The sequence below is a fragment of the Castor canadensis genome, chromosome 6 (genome assembly GCF_047511655.1).
Source record: "Castor canadensis chromosome 6, mCasCan1.hap1v2, whole genome shotgun sequence".
Classification (NCBI taxonomy): Eukaryota; Metazoa; Chordata; class Mammalia; order Rodentia; family Castoridae; genus Castor; species Castor canadensis.
The window spans coordinates 123,933,414-123,948,861 of NC_133391.1; the positions used below are offsets into that span (position 1 = coordinate 123,933,414).

General features: G+C 33.0%; 1 protein-coding gene across 10 annotated transcripts in view; it reads left to right on the top strand.

Annotated features, from left to right (window-relative positions):
* Positions 1-15,448, top strand: part of Adamts6 (ADAM metallopeptidase with thrombospondin type 1 motif 6) — a 269,601-nt gene that overhangs the window by 122,056 nt on the left and 132,097 nt on the right. For all 10 annotated transcript variants that reach the window (XR_012449159.1, XM_074077393.1, XM_074077392.1 and 7 more), the window contains 2 exons: positions 5,133-5,279; positions 14,444-14,585. Coding sequence is in view for 9 of the 10 variants with exons in the window: in XM_074077393.1 (XP_073933494.1) it covers positions 5,133-5,279; positions 14,444-14,585 (289 nt within the window). In the remaining variant the exon portion in view is untranslated. The remainder of the gene's footprint in view (positions 1-5,132; positions 5,280-14,443; positions 14,586-15,448) is intronic.

A 15,448-nucleotide genomic window follows, 5' to 3' on the forward strand; every position in this document is an offset into this window, starting at 1 on the left:
ATTCCTGTGCTCTAAGACAGCCCCACCCCTACCAGAGACTACAGCACCTGTACTAACTTCCTTACCCTCCCCCTTCTATAAAAGCCACTGCTCGCCCAGGCTCGGGGCTGCGCCATCTTTTCCCTGGCCAGCCTGGCAGTTTGGGCCTGCCATTGAACTTTGCTCTATGGACGTGAGTTTTCTCGTGAGCTTTCTTTGAGAGTGGCGTTTTTCCTAACAATCTGGAAAACAAAAAAGGACAAATGTCAGTAAGGATGCAGGGGGAAAAAGGAATACTTATTTACTGTTGTTAGAATTGCAAGTTAGTCTGGCCACTATGGAAATCAGTACAGAGGTTCTCATAAGGTTTTAAATAGAACTACATATGATCTACGTATATCATTTATGAGTATATACCATAAGAAATCAAAAAGTGAGGTTACTGCAGAGACAGTTGCATACTCGTTTATTGCTGCAGTTCACAATAGCCAAGTTACACAATCAGTCTAGGTGTCCATCTGTGGACAAATAGATAAAGCAAATGTAGTACATATACACAATGGAGTTATTTTCAGTCATAAAGAAGAATGAAATTGTGTCATTTTCAGGAAAATGGATGTATCATCATATTAAGGGAAATAAGCCAGTCCCACAAAAACAAATGGTTTGTTTTCTCTCACATATTTAAGAGGTAAAAAAAAAAAAAAATCCAAAGGACATGAAAGTAAAAGGGGACCATTGAGAATGTGGAAGGAGAAAATGGGAAAATGGGAAGGAGAAAAAAGGTGATAAGAAAGGATGATAGAAAAGGTGAATATGACTGTCGAACATTATATGTGTATATGAAGCTTATTATTTTGCAAGTATGAAACCTATTATTTTGTCCAATTAATATATGCTAAAGATAAAAAGAGTGAATAAACCTGTTACTAAGGAAAATAACTGAGGGCTGGATGTAATAGTGCATGCCTATAATCCCAACTACTTGGGAGGCAGAGATTAGGAGGAGCTCTTTAAGACCAGCCAAAGAAAAGAGTTAGCAAAATCTCATCTCAACAAACAAGCTGGGCATGGTTGCATGCACCTGTGACTGCAGCTACGCAACAAGCTGTAGATAGGAAGATTGTAGTTTGAGGCTGGCACTGGGCAAAAAGTACAAGACCCTATCCAAAAAATAACAAGCAAGTAAGGGCTGGAGACATGTTCAAGCAGTAGAATATTGCCTGACAGGTGTATGCCCAGAGTTCAAACTCCAGTACTACAAAAAAAGAAATAAAAAAACAAGCAGTAAAAAATGACTGGAGTGCTGGAGGTATAGCTCAGTGGTAGAGCACTTTCCTAGCACATGTGAGGCCCCGAATTCAGTCCCCAGCACAAAAAAGCAAAAAAGAAAAAGAAAAAGGATACAAAAGTGAGAAAGAAAAACAACTAGCACTATTTATTGCCAAAGACAAAATTTGAGCTCTTGAGCAAAAATCAGAATGTAGGAGAGCTTATATCTGTCAACATGACTTGAAAGCTTCCTGGTATTTAAAGAATTCTTTTATGAGGGTGGTGATATTAGTGAAAAAATATAAAAATTATTAGTATGGTTTTAGAATCCACTTTATAACTAACATTAAAAAACTACTAGTTGCCAAGTATATTTGCAGTAAAATCGTACATAGCATGAAAATGATGTACAGTTAGACCTTTCAGTAGAGTTGATCCTACTTTTTTTTGGCGCTGTCAGGGATTGAACTAAGGACCTTACCCTTGGTAGGCCCGTGCTGTACCACTTGAGCAACTCTGCCAGCCTTGAGCTGACTTTATTAAAGAAGCAAGTTATAAAAGAATACATACAGTTTGATTCTAGTTCCATAGATTTCAAAACCTAGCAGAATTAACAAATATTGCTTAAAGTTGCATAAAGAATACCACCTAAAGAGTGATTTACCGCCGGGGACCTGTGGTTCACGCCTTTAATACTAGCTATTCAGGAGGCAGAGATCAGGAGAATCACCATTCCAAGCCAGCCCTGGAAAAATGGTTCGTGAGATCCTGTATTGAAAACCCATCAAGAAAAAAGGGCTGGTGGCATGGCTCAAGGTGTAGGCTCCGAGTTCAAACTCTAATACCACCAAAAACAAAAAAAGAATGATTGCCACAGAAATCAGGATAGTCATTCTCAGGGAAGAAGAGGAATATAATTATAAAGGTGAACATGAGAGACAATGTTTTATTATTCTGGAATGTTGTATTTCTTAAATTTGATGGAAAAAGCATAGATGTTTGCTGCCTAATTATTTCTTAGACTGCAGATGTTTTGTTATCTCTTAAGTATATGTATGATCTAAAGTATATTTTATGAGACTAAGAGAGACTACAAACAACCTCATCAAAACAAAATACCTACAAGGAAATATAATTAGGAAGTATGACAGGGGAATTAATTGTTCTAATTTTACTTGCGTTGCATATATTTCCTGCTGTGAAACTCAAATAACGTCAATAAGCCATCAGACTTTTACATTATTTTAAAACAAGGCTGAAGTTGTAGCAACTTTTGTAAGAATAGCTCATAAAACCTTTGTTCCTTTAGTTCTCATTCACTATTAGATTTTTATTCAGTTTGACTGGGTACAATATTCAAAAATTACTCTATGGTCTGCACGTGTTAAATACTACCACAAAGATAAATGAGGCTATTCTGATTGTTTTGCCATTGTTTAGGTGATTTTTTCTTTTGTCCTGATTGCCCAAAAAATATGTTATCTTTGAAACCAGTTTGTTTACTATGATTCTGCATTAAATGTATGTTTTTATAAAATGGTGACTTCTTTAACTTTGTTCAAATTCATGATAATGTTTCAGTTTTTCCATTTTCTGTAGCAAAAGTTTTCCTGCCTGGTATTCTTTGTCTTCTATTTGTGTTTTCCTGTTCTTTATAAAAATAATATATTTGTAGATTCTCTTTTAGTTTCTTTTGAACTGCATATCTCTGAATGAGCTTGATTTTTTGGGAAGAATTATTTGTAGAAGTTTTATGTGGGGTTTGGGCTAAAGCCCCAATAAGTTAGGAATTTATTAGCTATACAAATATTTTTTATGATTCAAATTCCTTATTTCTCTGTAAAATTGCTAGTGTGGCTGTATATCTTTTGGATCTTTCCTCACCCACAGACTGCTTCCTACAAAGCTTGTATGATTCCCCATTTTGCTCAGCCTATCCTTCTTTGGACAGCTGTAAGAAGGATGTATGTTTCAACAACTTGCACCCATGTTCTGATTGGTCTTAAGAAGGGATGTTGGGTTTTCTCTCCAGGTTGTTGCATTTAACTTCGTAGAAACATGCTGTGCTCATTTTAGCTTGCATTTTCAGTTATTGGTATGCTTCTCATGTTTCTCTGTACTTCTCTTTGACTTTGATGTATTCAGCTGCCCTCCCACATACAAGAGTCTAAAACTGCAGTTTATGGTTTTAGAAGTTTTCTATTTTTCCTTAAATATCAGTTTGTTTCTTTCTCTTATTATTCTTTTTACTTTTGGGTGATATGTTAGGGGAAAAAGGGGAAGGTTTAATTTAATGATTTAGAAATAAGAAATGTGCTTATTTCATCTATTTATGGAACTCGGGTTTGAATTCAGGGTCTTGCACTGTGCCACTTGAATCATGCTCCCAGCCTTTTTTGTTTTAGTTATTTTTCAGATAGAGTCTCACTTTTGCCTGGAGCTGATCTCAGACTGGGATCTTCCTATCAGCCTCTGACTTTTGGTATATAAAGAGAAATACCAAATATGAAAGGGAATTCATGGTGTTTTCCACTCAGAAATATATTTAAAAATCTTCTACATACAATTTATTTGCTTGAAAGGAAACAAAACAAAAACCCTTTTTCTCTCAATTGAATTTGAGATTTGATTTTACCATATATAAACTAATAAGTTACCTATGAATGTTGTATGGATGATAGTAAAAGACATGGTATTTCTGTGTCAGAGATAAAAGATTTTACTACAGCATAGCAACACTGTAACAGTGTATTACATTGGTTCTTCTTGGCTCCATATTCCACAGGGGCAACACAATATGGCAATTGAAACTCTACCTTCACAGTCCTAAAAGACCATTCAAAGATGTTGACTCCAGTGTGTTGATGTCAATCTAGAATACTGAATATTCCAACTGTTTTTGGAAGGTTATTTGATGTTTCACTTTAGGGCTCCAGATGCTCTCATACATTTCTTTTCTTTGCTTTATGTTAGTTCCTCCTTACCCCCCCACATGTGGACATATGTTACGTCTTCACTTAACTCTTTCATAGTGTACTTATGCAGACAAACCTTCTCTGCTTCCTAAATATGTCTCAAATCTAACCTTAATTTTTTATCTAGTACCCTATTTCAGACCAACATCATATATCTCTACAATGTCAAGAGGATTTATCTCTTCTCAACTACCTTTCTACACTTTCCTATAACAACCATCACACATAGAACTAAGAATGGCTACAGAAATGATAGAGAAAGCTTTGAAAAATGAAGACATGACAAAGACAGTCCTTTCCATAATCCTTAAACATGTCAGGGTTTTTCAAGATGTTTTGAAAACACACACAGACATAAGTTATGTATGTATTTAAGTTTCCTTTATCAGTGTTAAGAAAAAGGGCTTTTGTGTTTGGCCTGTAACCTAGAATTCAATGAATCATAGCCATCTTTTTTTATAATTCTTTTGGATTCAGCACAGTTATGTAGGATGGACACTAGCATGTTAAAAGGTGGATTCTACTAACAGTTTCTACACTTACTGTGTGATCATTAAAGGGTCATTATTTTTCCTAAATCTCAGTTTTCTCGTCTATAAAGTGAGGGTTACTATGTATTTCCTTTTCTGCTCAAGTAGATATTGAGCCATGTGAGATAGCATATGAGAATATATGATAAATGTAAAGACAGTTAAACATATTTCATTAAATTATTCCTTGGTCTCTTTAACATTAATCCTACATTTCTTTAGAGGATTTGATCTGTCTTAATTGAAGGCATATGTTGATAAGGCTAATAAATGATCAAATAAGGAAATAAAGAATTTGTGGGAGGGTTGCTTGTTTTATTTTTTTTTTCTTACTTCTTTCTTTTATGTTTCTTACTTTTCTTCCTCATTAAAACAGTTTTGGTATGAACCATGATGGAATTGGAAATTCTTGTGGGACGAAAGGTCATGAAGCAGCAAAACTTATGGCAGCTCACATTACTGCAAATACCAATCCTTTTTCCTGGTCTGCCTGCAGTCGAGACTATATCACCAGCTTTCTAGAGTAAGTAATCTCTGGAGAGTGATGATAAATTGCTCCAGAAGTAACTCATTGGTAGAAGCCTAATATGTAGTGCTTCAAACTTTATATAATGACTAACTCTTACAGGTTTCAGTTATTTTTCAGGCTGTTCCCCCATAGTTTCATGTAACATTATGTCAAATTTTTCAGTTCATACTCAAACAGAGCTTATTGAATGAACTAGAGGAAGTAGAACAAGGATATAAGTGGAATTGATGACATGAGTAATTAGAATTTTTCAATAAATAGGAAGCAATTGCAGAAAGAATTAACTTACATAAATTAATAGAGAATTAGCCAAACTTTAATTCAAATACTTTAAGTTTGATGGTATCCTTCATTACGTTAGTGAAAAAACTTGAGTTCTGTAGGAGTGCCAAAGTAACTAATAGTACCAAACAACAACAACAAAACACCAAATGAGCACTTTGAGTAAAAAACTTAAATAACCCATCTTTTGCACAGTTTGAGAACTTTTCTGGTCCTTTCGGGATATATTCCAAGAATCTGGTTATCTAAATGTGATGAATATAAATGAGCTTAGGTATAACTATGTTTAGGAAAAGTGATGTTCTTCAACATTTCGTCCACGTAGGCCTCCTTGAATGGACTTCAGAAACTGGTAAACTTGGGTTTTTCTTTCTAACTTGGGCACTCAACCTGTTTAATCTTTAGAATTTTAAATCATAATGCTTATATCACCAAGTGTTATGAATGTAATTACATAATGCTACAAAAAATATACACACTTAGTAGACATTCATTAAAATGATGAACACTGGTATTTTCAATAATATCAAGGTTTCACTACTTCATTGCTCTACCATTTCCTTTAGCTATTTTGTGCTATTTTTTTCTTGGACAAAAGGGGTTAAATACTCTATGAAAAAAGGAGGCATTAATAAAGCACATGCAGCAAACAGTGGAAATTCTTTTTTAAAATTGGCTTATAAGATAGTTTATATTAACAAAATTGTGTTATAAAATGTTAATACACATAGTTTACATAGGGTAAAATCATTTGCCAAAATTTCCCTTATCTACTGATGGACAGATCATATATTCTGAAAACTTACAATCATATTTTTTAAAAGGCCTCAAAATTTCAAAAAGATTTGAAATTACTTAGCATAGTGCTTTACTTAAAAATGAAAAGATAAACCAGGTATGGTGGCTCATACCTGTAATCCCAACTACTCAAGAGGTGGAGATCTGGAGGATCCAGGTTTGACGCCATTCCTAACAAAAGTAAACAAGATCCCATCTGAACAACAACAATAAGCTGTGCGTAATGGTGCACTCTTGTCATTACAGCTATGCAGGAAGCATAATTAGGAGGATTGTGGCCTAAGCCATTCTATGTTAAAATGTGAGACCCTATATCAAAAATAACCAAAGTAAAAAGGGCTTGGGGCATGACAGAAGTGGTAGAGCACTTACCTAGCAAGTGTGAGGCCTTGAGTTCAAACCAGTTCCATCAAAAAAAAAAAACCAAAAAAAGATAAATGTTTAAAATAGGCTCTTGTAATTATAGAGTTGAAGAAATTAGAACTTCATTTCAGAAGATAACTCTTCTGAATTAGCATATTATAGACTAACAGTTTTAATTTTAGTAATAGAAAATTATAATATTCTACTTGCCTAGTGCTAAACTTGGTGAAGTGCTGTAAAAATATATCACAGAGAATTTGTTTGACATCTTTTGGTAGTTTTTAATACAAAATTCCAGCAATATCTTTTTTTTTAAAGGTGGTTTCAATGAGATCATTTACCTAAATTTTAGAAGGTCTTCTCTCCCTAGAAACCAAGCCAGCCCTGAAATTTCTGTATTGCCTTGGTTCATGTTTTTATAATAGAATCTTAGTGTTTGCTATCAGAGAGAAAAACCATATAATATGCTCAGTATTCCTATGTATTTTCAATGGCAACCCTCCTCTTATTTTTTGAAAGTACAATTTCGTTTTCTTCTGTGTCCTGTTTTTGTCACACTGACTGTTATTTAGCTCATTAGTTAGTACCATGTCTGTAAGAAATACAATGACCAGAATCCTACACTCGCATGTCTTAGGCTTATAAATAATTTTGTGTGCTATTTTCCCTGTTAAACATACATACATACTTTCATACTTACATGGACCAGCTCTTATCTAGATGATACCATATTATAGCTCTTAAGACATTACAAAAGGGATCTATGTTTCTGGTAAAATACAATTAAGAAATCACTACTGGTTTGGTGACAGATGCAGAACTATTACTAGTTATAATAATAGAGTGTTCCATTGAATTAAAATAATTAATCCAAAGTCATTATTTAATCCTTATTACATCTCTTCATTTTACATGCATAAGCATAATTAGTGTTAGCAGAGTTCTAATGGACCTTTTTATCCTGTGTTTTATAAAAATAATTCTCATCCTCATGCGAATGCTCGTAAAGTTAAAACCATTAATGAAAGAAAATGGGTAGACTTCGAAAAAAGTTGGCTATTTCTCTTTTCTTTAATAGTAAAGTAAACACATCTGATTATAATCTAAGCCATAAAAGGTTTTTAAACACAAAGGCCCTTTAAAAAGGTTAGTTCACTGGAGCACAAAGACATACTACTAACTTCCTTGAATTTCTTTGTTCCATGTTATTAATGCAAAGCACTTAATTGTTTTAGCAGCTATGGGTGACTCTTTTGAAAATCCAGTGATATTTTGATCAAGGATTGAGGTTACATTATGTTTTGTAGTTGGCTCAAAAAAGTTCATAACATTTTATTTTAGCTTCTCTTCTCAAGAAAAAGAAATCTTGAAAGATGATTGCTTAGGAACTGCAGCCCAGCCAACAAAATGGATACCTTTCTCTACTTAGTAAAGAGAGAAAGGTCAACTATGACGGTGGATTTAACAATGAGCTTTCTATGATTCCTAGAGATTCACTATGTTCAACTGAAAAATTTCCATGGCCTTTAAATGCCAGTAGAATTCAAAGTCTCTCATGTCATTCTGAAACATTAGCTGTATTGATCGATCAGGAGATGGTGTTTACCAACTCCCAATATTTTTTTTCAGATTTCTTAAACTCGGTGATTCAATAAGTGGTTCATGAATCGCCCAGAAGCCGTCCTGATTAAATAATAAAGAACCCATTTCCGTTAAAATGGACGTGTTATACCAGCTTCTGATGTTTTCCGACGACGGCTTTGCAGGTAGTGTCCTTCCTATCTGCCTGCGGGTCTTATTTATTTATTTATCTAGAAAATAGAGAAAGATGAACCTGGTACTATGGCTCACGCTCATTGATAACTGTGAGCTGATTTACCGGCATTGGAAGGCAGCCAGCAGTAATTTAAGTCAGTTTTCATACATTCTCCACCACTTAGCAATAGTACGGAGTAAATTGAATAAGGTTTCTAAAAATTATGGGGGCTTTGTGAACCACCTCTTGCACTATTTAAATTAAAGTCTATTAAATTATTTGAACTGTCAAAGATCCATAGCAAAATTTCCTGCAGTTCCAAGTTAAATACAGAGTAGCTATTTTCACAGAAAGATGGAAGCTGAATGCATTGAGAAGCAGTGTTTTGGTTGAAGGTGAACCAGGAAGAGAGGTGAGAATAGAACTATGAGAGAAATTACACAGATGGACAAGATGACCAAAGCACTTATATTTCCTCTCCAGCAATTGCTTTTGAAGGTCAACATCAATCTATTAGGTGGTAAACAATTCTAATAACATTCTTATAGATGGGACCTTTTTTAAAAATGTACTATCCAAGAAACAATTGGCAGAACAGGTTTCTCCTCCTTCCTTTTATCTGACTGACACATTTTGGGGATCTTGCCCTAACCATACATATCTTTGATAAGTCATAATTTCATATGGGGGAGGGATAGAATAAACCACTATCAGTACAGAATGTGTATCTTAGAAGCCTCAAGTTTATACCCAAACATCCCTGTCTTACAAAGGGTGAGAGAAAAGGGTTTTATCTAAATGTATTATTACATTGTTACATTTAGGTAAAACATTGTTAGTTTCATGAAAATTGAGAATGTAGCTTATAAGAACATAGTAGATAAAGGCATTTGACTTGCTATAGATGGTATCGACCTAATTCATTTTGCTTAATATATGTGTATAAATACAACTTTGTGGAAAAAATAGGAGGTGGCATTAAATGTTAACTTTTTGTTGTTGTTAAGGGATTGTTAAGATATGTACAGTTGTATAGAAAGATTTCTTTTTCAGATTGACCCACAGATTGTATTGTAGACTAGATGTCTGTCTATACTTCATAGTATAATCGTTTCAGTAAAAATAAACCTAAAATCTCAATTAAGGAGTATGTCCCCATGTGTTCTGGAAACAAAGCCAAGAGGACATATTTTACACAGAGATCTGTAAATTTTAGTTGAAGACTGAAGTCTGGCTCATGTTTCTATTTTCAAGGTTAATTTTTGGACTATGTAAATAAAAATTCTCTAAATTAGAAGTAGAATACATAAAATATGACTTTCCCATCACAGTGCAAAGATTTCTGGAAATATAAATATACTTTGATTTACTATGAATTACATAGTAAAGGAAGAAGTATATTCTTAAATTAATGTATTTTTTCTGCCTTGTCTCAGACACATAAACAAAAGCAGACTCTATGAATTCCATAATAATCTGTATTTCTGTAGCTAGTGACTAAGGTTGAGCTTTTAGTTGTGAAGTATATACTGCTAGAGAAATAGTTACAGATTTACTTTTTCTGTTTATAATTTTGCACTGGGCAAGTCATCAGTAATCATAGTATGCTTTACTTAATAATAGTACGTTTTAGCATCTTGTAGAGGCTAATAATACTCTACATTTAATTTATTGTTAGATAAGATTTATATTTTCTGAATTGAAAAATTTGCATATGAATCTGAGGTACAAACTACCTAACTTTAATAGTGTTATTTAATGAGGAAATTCAAGATTTGTATGTAATATCATTGCTACTATTATTTGTGTACTAGCAGAAATAACACTAGGCTCAGCATAGTAAGGATTGTATGGTTATATTTCAATTAACTAGAACTCCACATAAAATAAGAATTTTCCTTTATTTCTATGTTGTTGAAATGAGAAAATTACAAAGTATAAGATAAAACTCACATCTAACATTTTTATGAGAGAAAAAAACATTTACACATTTTTAACGGGAAGCATGTATTAAAAAAATTCACAACAGCATAATTTGAAATTGCCAGAAATTGGAAATATTTCAAATATTCATTAATAGAAGAATGGATAAGTAGTTGTAATATTATCTTAAATGAAATATTATTGAACAATAAAAATGAGTAGGCTATAGTTACATACATCAAGAGAGCTGTATCTCATATATCCAATACTGAGCAAAAGAATCAAGTCTCAAGAAAACCTTTAGTATGACTCCTTTTATGTTCAAGCTCAAAAAATATGCAGATGAATAATTGAGGAGTAAAATTATTAAGAAAAGCAAATAAGCCTGTGAATGATGGCATGCCTGTAATCACAGCACTCAGACAGAAGATTGTAAATTCAAGGCCAGCTGGGCTACATAGTGAGAACTTGTCTTGAAAAGAAAAAGAAAAAAAAGAAATTATTATTATAGGCTTGCCATTGTGGTACATGTCTGTAATCCTAGCTTTATGGGAGGCATAAGAGGATTGTGGTCCCAGGTCAGCCTCAGCAAAAGCAAGAGACCCCCACCTGAAAAAAAACCCTAAAACTAAAACAAACTAAAAGGCTGGGGGTATGGCTCAAGTGGTACAGTGCTTGCACACAAAACCCTTAGTTCAAACTCTAGTACTGCCAAAAAGGGAAAGAAAAAAAAAAAGAGTTATTATTATAAAAAATCTGAATAGACTAGGTGTGGTAGTACATGCCTGTATACCCAGGTGGAGTGCAGAAAGATCATGGTTTGAGACAAGCCTGGAGAAAAAGTTAGCAAAACCTCTATCTCAATCAATAAACTGGGAGTAGTGGCTATGCCCTGTCATCCCAGTTAAGCAGGAGGCAAAATAGGAGGATTGTGGCCCAGATTGGCCCAGAGAAAAATTTAAGACCCTATCAAAAAAAAAAAAAAAAAAAAAACTTAAAGCAAAACAGGGGCAGGGGAATGGCTCAAGTGGTAGAGTGCCTACCTAAAAAGCATGGGACCCTGAGCTCGGTACCCCAGGACTGTCACCCTCCAAAAAATATCAGAATAGTAGTATCTGGAGGAAAAATTACTCCAGTTGAGGACTTGGAAATTTTTTTAGAAAATAAAACTAAAAAATAAATAAAACTTTTCCTGTAAAAAGGAAAAGTCCCTTCAGGGTTAAATATACATCTCTTAGATCCATGTTCTTTACCTTCTATGTCTGTATCAGTGATATCTTAAAACAATAATTTTAACTTGGAGACATGAAAATTTTAGAATTATTATTTTCTTAGACTTAATTAATAAAATTGTGACCTATAGACTTTACTTACTTAAAAGTATCAGGAAAGTAGCACACAAATTTTAGTAACATTACGTAAAAAAATCGTTTTGTTGCCTAACTCTCAGTTAGGAATTACAATGTAAAAGTTATCCCATTCTTCATTTATTAATCAAGATTTTGCTGTAATACTCAATAAGATTACTAAGAGGAAATTATACTGCACACATGTAGTAAATGTTGTAGAAATGCAGAAACAATTTTAATCAGCCATGCAAATATCCCCACATTTGCGCTTGACTGGAGGATACTTTACTTAACAAGCCTTGCTACTTTGTGCAAATATAGCCAAGCATATTGCAAAAGTCCTTTGTTGATATGATGTTCCTACATACAAGTTTATTTTTAAAAGAACCATATGGTTTTACTGTTATATTTTATTTCATGTGGTATATTACTCTTCTGTAAAAGTATACTGTAAAAGGAAAGCAAGACTTGTTTAGCTATTTAGATCACATTAATACAAAAGAACAGGTGCTTCCAAAGAACTGAAACAAAATTGTATTTGAGATAACCTTCTTAGAAGAGTTTTGACCACAGTTGCCATAGTGAGTTGGAATTCTTGGTGGTCTGACTTGATTTGGTTTTTTTTTTTTAAAGAACAGGAGCCATGATTATAAGACCATTTATACCTTGACTTGAGCCAATTTTACCATCAGGAAAGAATTATTTTCTCACTATAGATATCTATTCTTGAATTCTTCTTTGGGGTCCATATAGGTCTTCCTCCAGATTTTCAGTCCAATTTCCTGTATCCCTGAAATTAATTTTATATAATTATTTTTAACAGATTCTGAGTTAGTGCTACTTAGGTGAACATGTCCTACGCTTTCATAGGATCCTGTGCTTATTAAATACTTCAGTACACAATTTAAAAATTGTCTTGTTGATTTATAGTGGTGCTTAGCTTATTTTATTTTTATTACATACTTGGTTTCTTTCATAAATTCCTAATATAAATGAAAATGAAACTTGGGAGGGAAATTTGGGAAATAGCCTATTTATTCAATCATCCTACAAATATACCACATTATCAAAATGATCATTTTTTTTTCTATTGTACTACTCAAATATAACCTTGTTGTCATTAACCTTGATTTATAATTTCAAATTCATTAGTAGATTTATTTTGTTTAAAGCTTAACACATAGTAATGTAAAAAAACACTGGCTATTTTTAAAAATCATCTATAAATTATTTTCTTGCTGAGGTACATGTCAATTTCTAAAACTACAATAAAATGGAAATAAGGGTTCTGTCATGAAAACTGGATAGCTGGATAAAAAAATGTTGTTCTCTGTTTGTTAGATGTCTTAAGCAGTGATGGCTGAAATTATTGTAACAGCCAATAATAAAATTCATCTATATTAGTACTAATACTTCATCTAAATATTTTTATTAAATATTTTCTGTAAAAATTAGTCGAGGGTCTTAAATGACAGGCAAAAGGTATAAAGAAGAGAGTGTTTTATCCCTTTAGTCTTTTGAATCTATGTGACCTTAGGAATAATATGGTTTGATTTTTCTAAGATATTAATTTGTGATAAAAGTGTATATTTTATACTTTTACACTTAAAGAATATGAGAAACTTTTATGTGAATATGAAACCCATTGTTATGCATGGTTCTTTCTTACCTATCTATAAATGAAAATTTGTACTGTCCTAAATAACGGTTGAGGAACTTCTACTTGGGAAATTATTTTCCTTTGGCAATGTGGATGGAAAAGATTTGGGGGGAAAAAAACACAAGTGTTGGCACAATGAACAGGAATGTTGGAAAAAATTTTTAAATGTTGGCATAGGAATTCTTTAAAAATTCTATCTTACTCACATGTGAAATGAAAGTAAAAAAACATCTGTCATATTTTATGCACACTGACTAAATAAAAAAGTGAACAATCATATTTAGCAAAGTTTAAAGCACTTTAAGGTATTCTGTCTGGCTTTTGGCAATTTTTATGTTATTTGTTCCACTGAATTAAAATATTATGTTTGAGTGCAGGCATACTTTGCAAAGCAGAAATTATATAGAGAGAACATTCTCTTTTTCTAGTTCTGATGACCCTAGATGAAATATGAAATTTTTTGGAAGATTGAGCATTTCTAATATACTTGAGAGAACTTTGGATCCTAGCCTCATCTGTCATTCAGCCCATTTATTAATGAAATATTTCAAGAACTCATGGACATGTCTTACCACAGGTTCTATTATGCCCAAGGTGAAAGTATATAAATTAGGTCTTTAAGGATTACAACTTCAATTATTACATTTTTATTTTCCACTTTTCATGTTTTTAATTCTACTACCAGATGTGGTTATATTTTCAATGAAAACAAACAAGAAGCTTAGAGCAATATAGAATTCTGTTTTGATTCCTTTAGTAATTAGTTTAAATCAATGTTTTAAAGCCCAACATGAGTTTTTTAGATTATTGTCTGATATGTTTTCATTGTGCCTTGAGGCTGGAAAAAATTATATGACATTGTTATTCAGGTTTCAGTAAAGCTACTCTATTTTGCCAGATTTGTTGTTAGAATGTATTGATTTTCATGCATCAAATCATTAAGCGAAGATCTCAACACATGGTTTCATAATTTGACCTAAGTAGTCCATAAAGTACCTAATTTCCTTTGATCCTTTATGTTGAACAGTTCAGGCCGTGGTACTTGCCTTGATAATGAGCCTCCCAAGCGTGACTTTCTTTATCCAGCTGTGGCCCCAGGGCAGGTGTATGATGCTGATGAGCAATGTCGTTTCCAGTACGGAGCAACATCTCGCCAATGTAAATATGGGGTAAGAAGTCTTAATCCTTATGTTTATTCATTCATATATGTTCTTTTATGACACAAATATTCAAATGGAATTATAATGAAATCAATTTGCCTACAGTAACATTCTTAATTTAAACATGGCTTTTCACACTGCTTTTTCTGATATTATGTATAATATCTGTTCCTAAATATTTGAGTAATCCTAGATTAAACAAGCTTCAAATTTCTTCTGAGGGATGCAGGTAGAACTTTAATGATTTATGGTATTTATTTTTTAATCTCCAGTTCATGATGCCAAGTTTCTCTTTTGAAATGTTTTGGTTTAAAAACTCCTCTCTACTCCCTTTTCCTGGTGCTCTCATAATTGGGCTGAAGGGCATTTTTCATTGGCTCTGTTCCTTTACTTTAATTCATACTAGCTAGGACTGAGTCATTTCAAGTTGCTTCATCCACTGCCCACATTCCAACATGACAACCAAGCAGGAACAACATGACATTAACTCAAATAGTGAAACAAGGAAGATTGCAGAGGAAAAAAATGTACGCATCATAATTTACTCTTCATGTCTGCCTAAAAAAAGTAAGAGTGTCTGTATTAGAAAACATACAAAAATTATTTTTAAATCCATAAAAGAAGATTTCAGTGTCTGTCTGGTGTAGGAACTTGTTATAGTAGATACGTAATATAAGAATGTTAAATGAAAAAAAATTAGGATTTGAAAATATCAAATTGTGTACCAAAATATATTCACATTTAAAAAAATAAGTCCAAAGACTTGGTTGCTATTTTGATGCAAAGTCTTTTCAATTCCTTTTAAAAATTGGTAACAATAAAAATAATTAAATTTTAAGGTAGTTAGTGCTAAACGATACACTCATTATCCT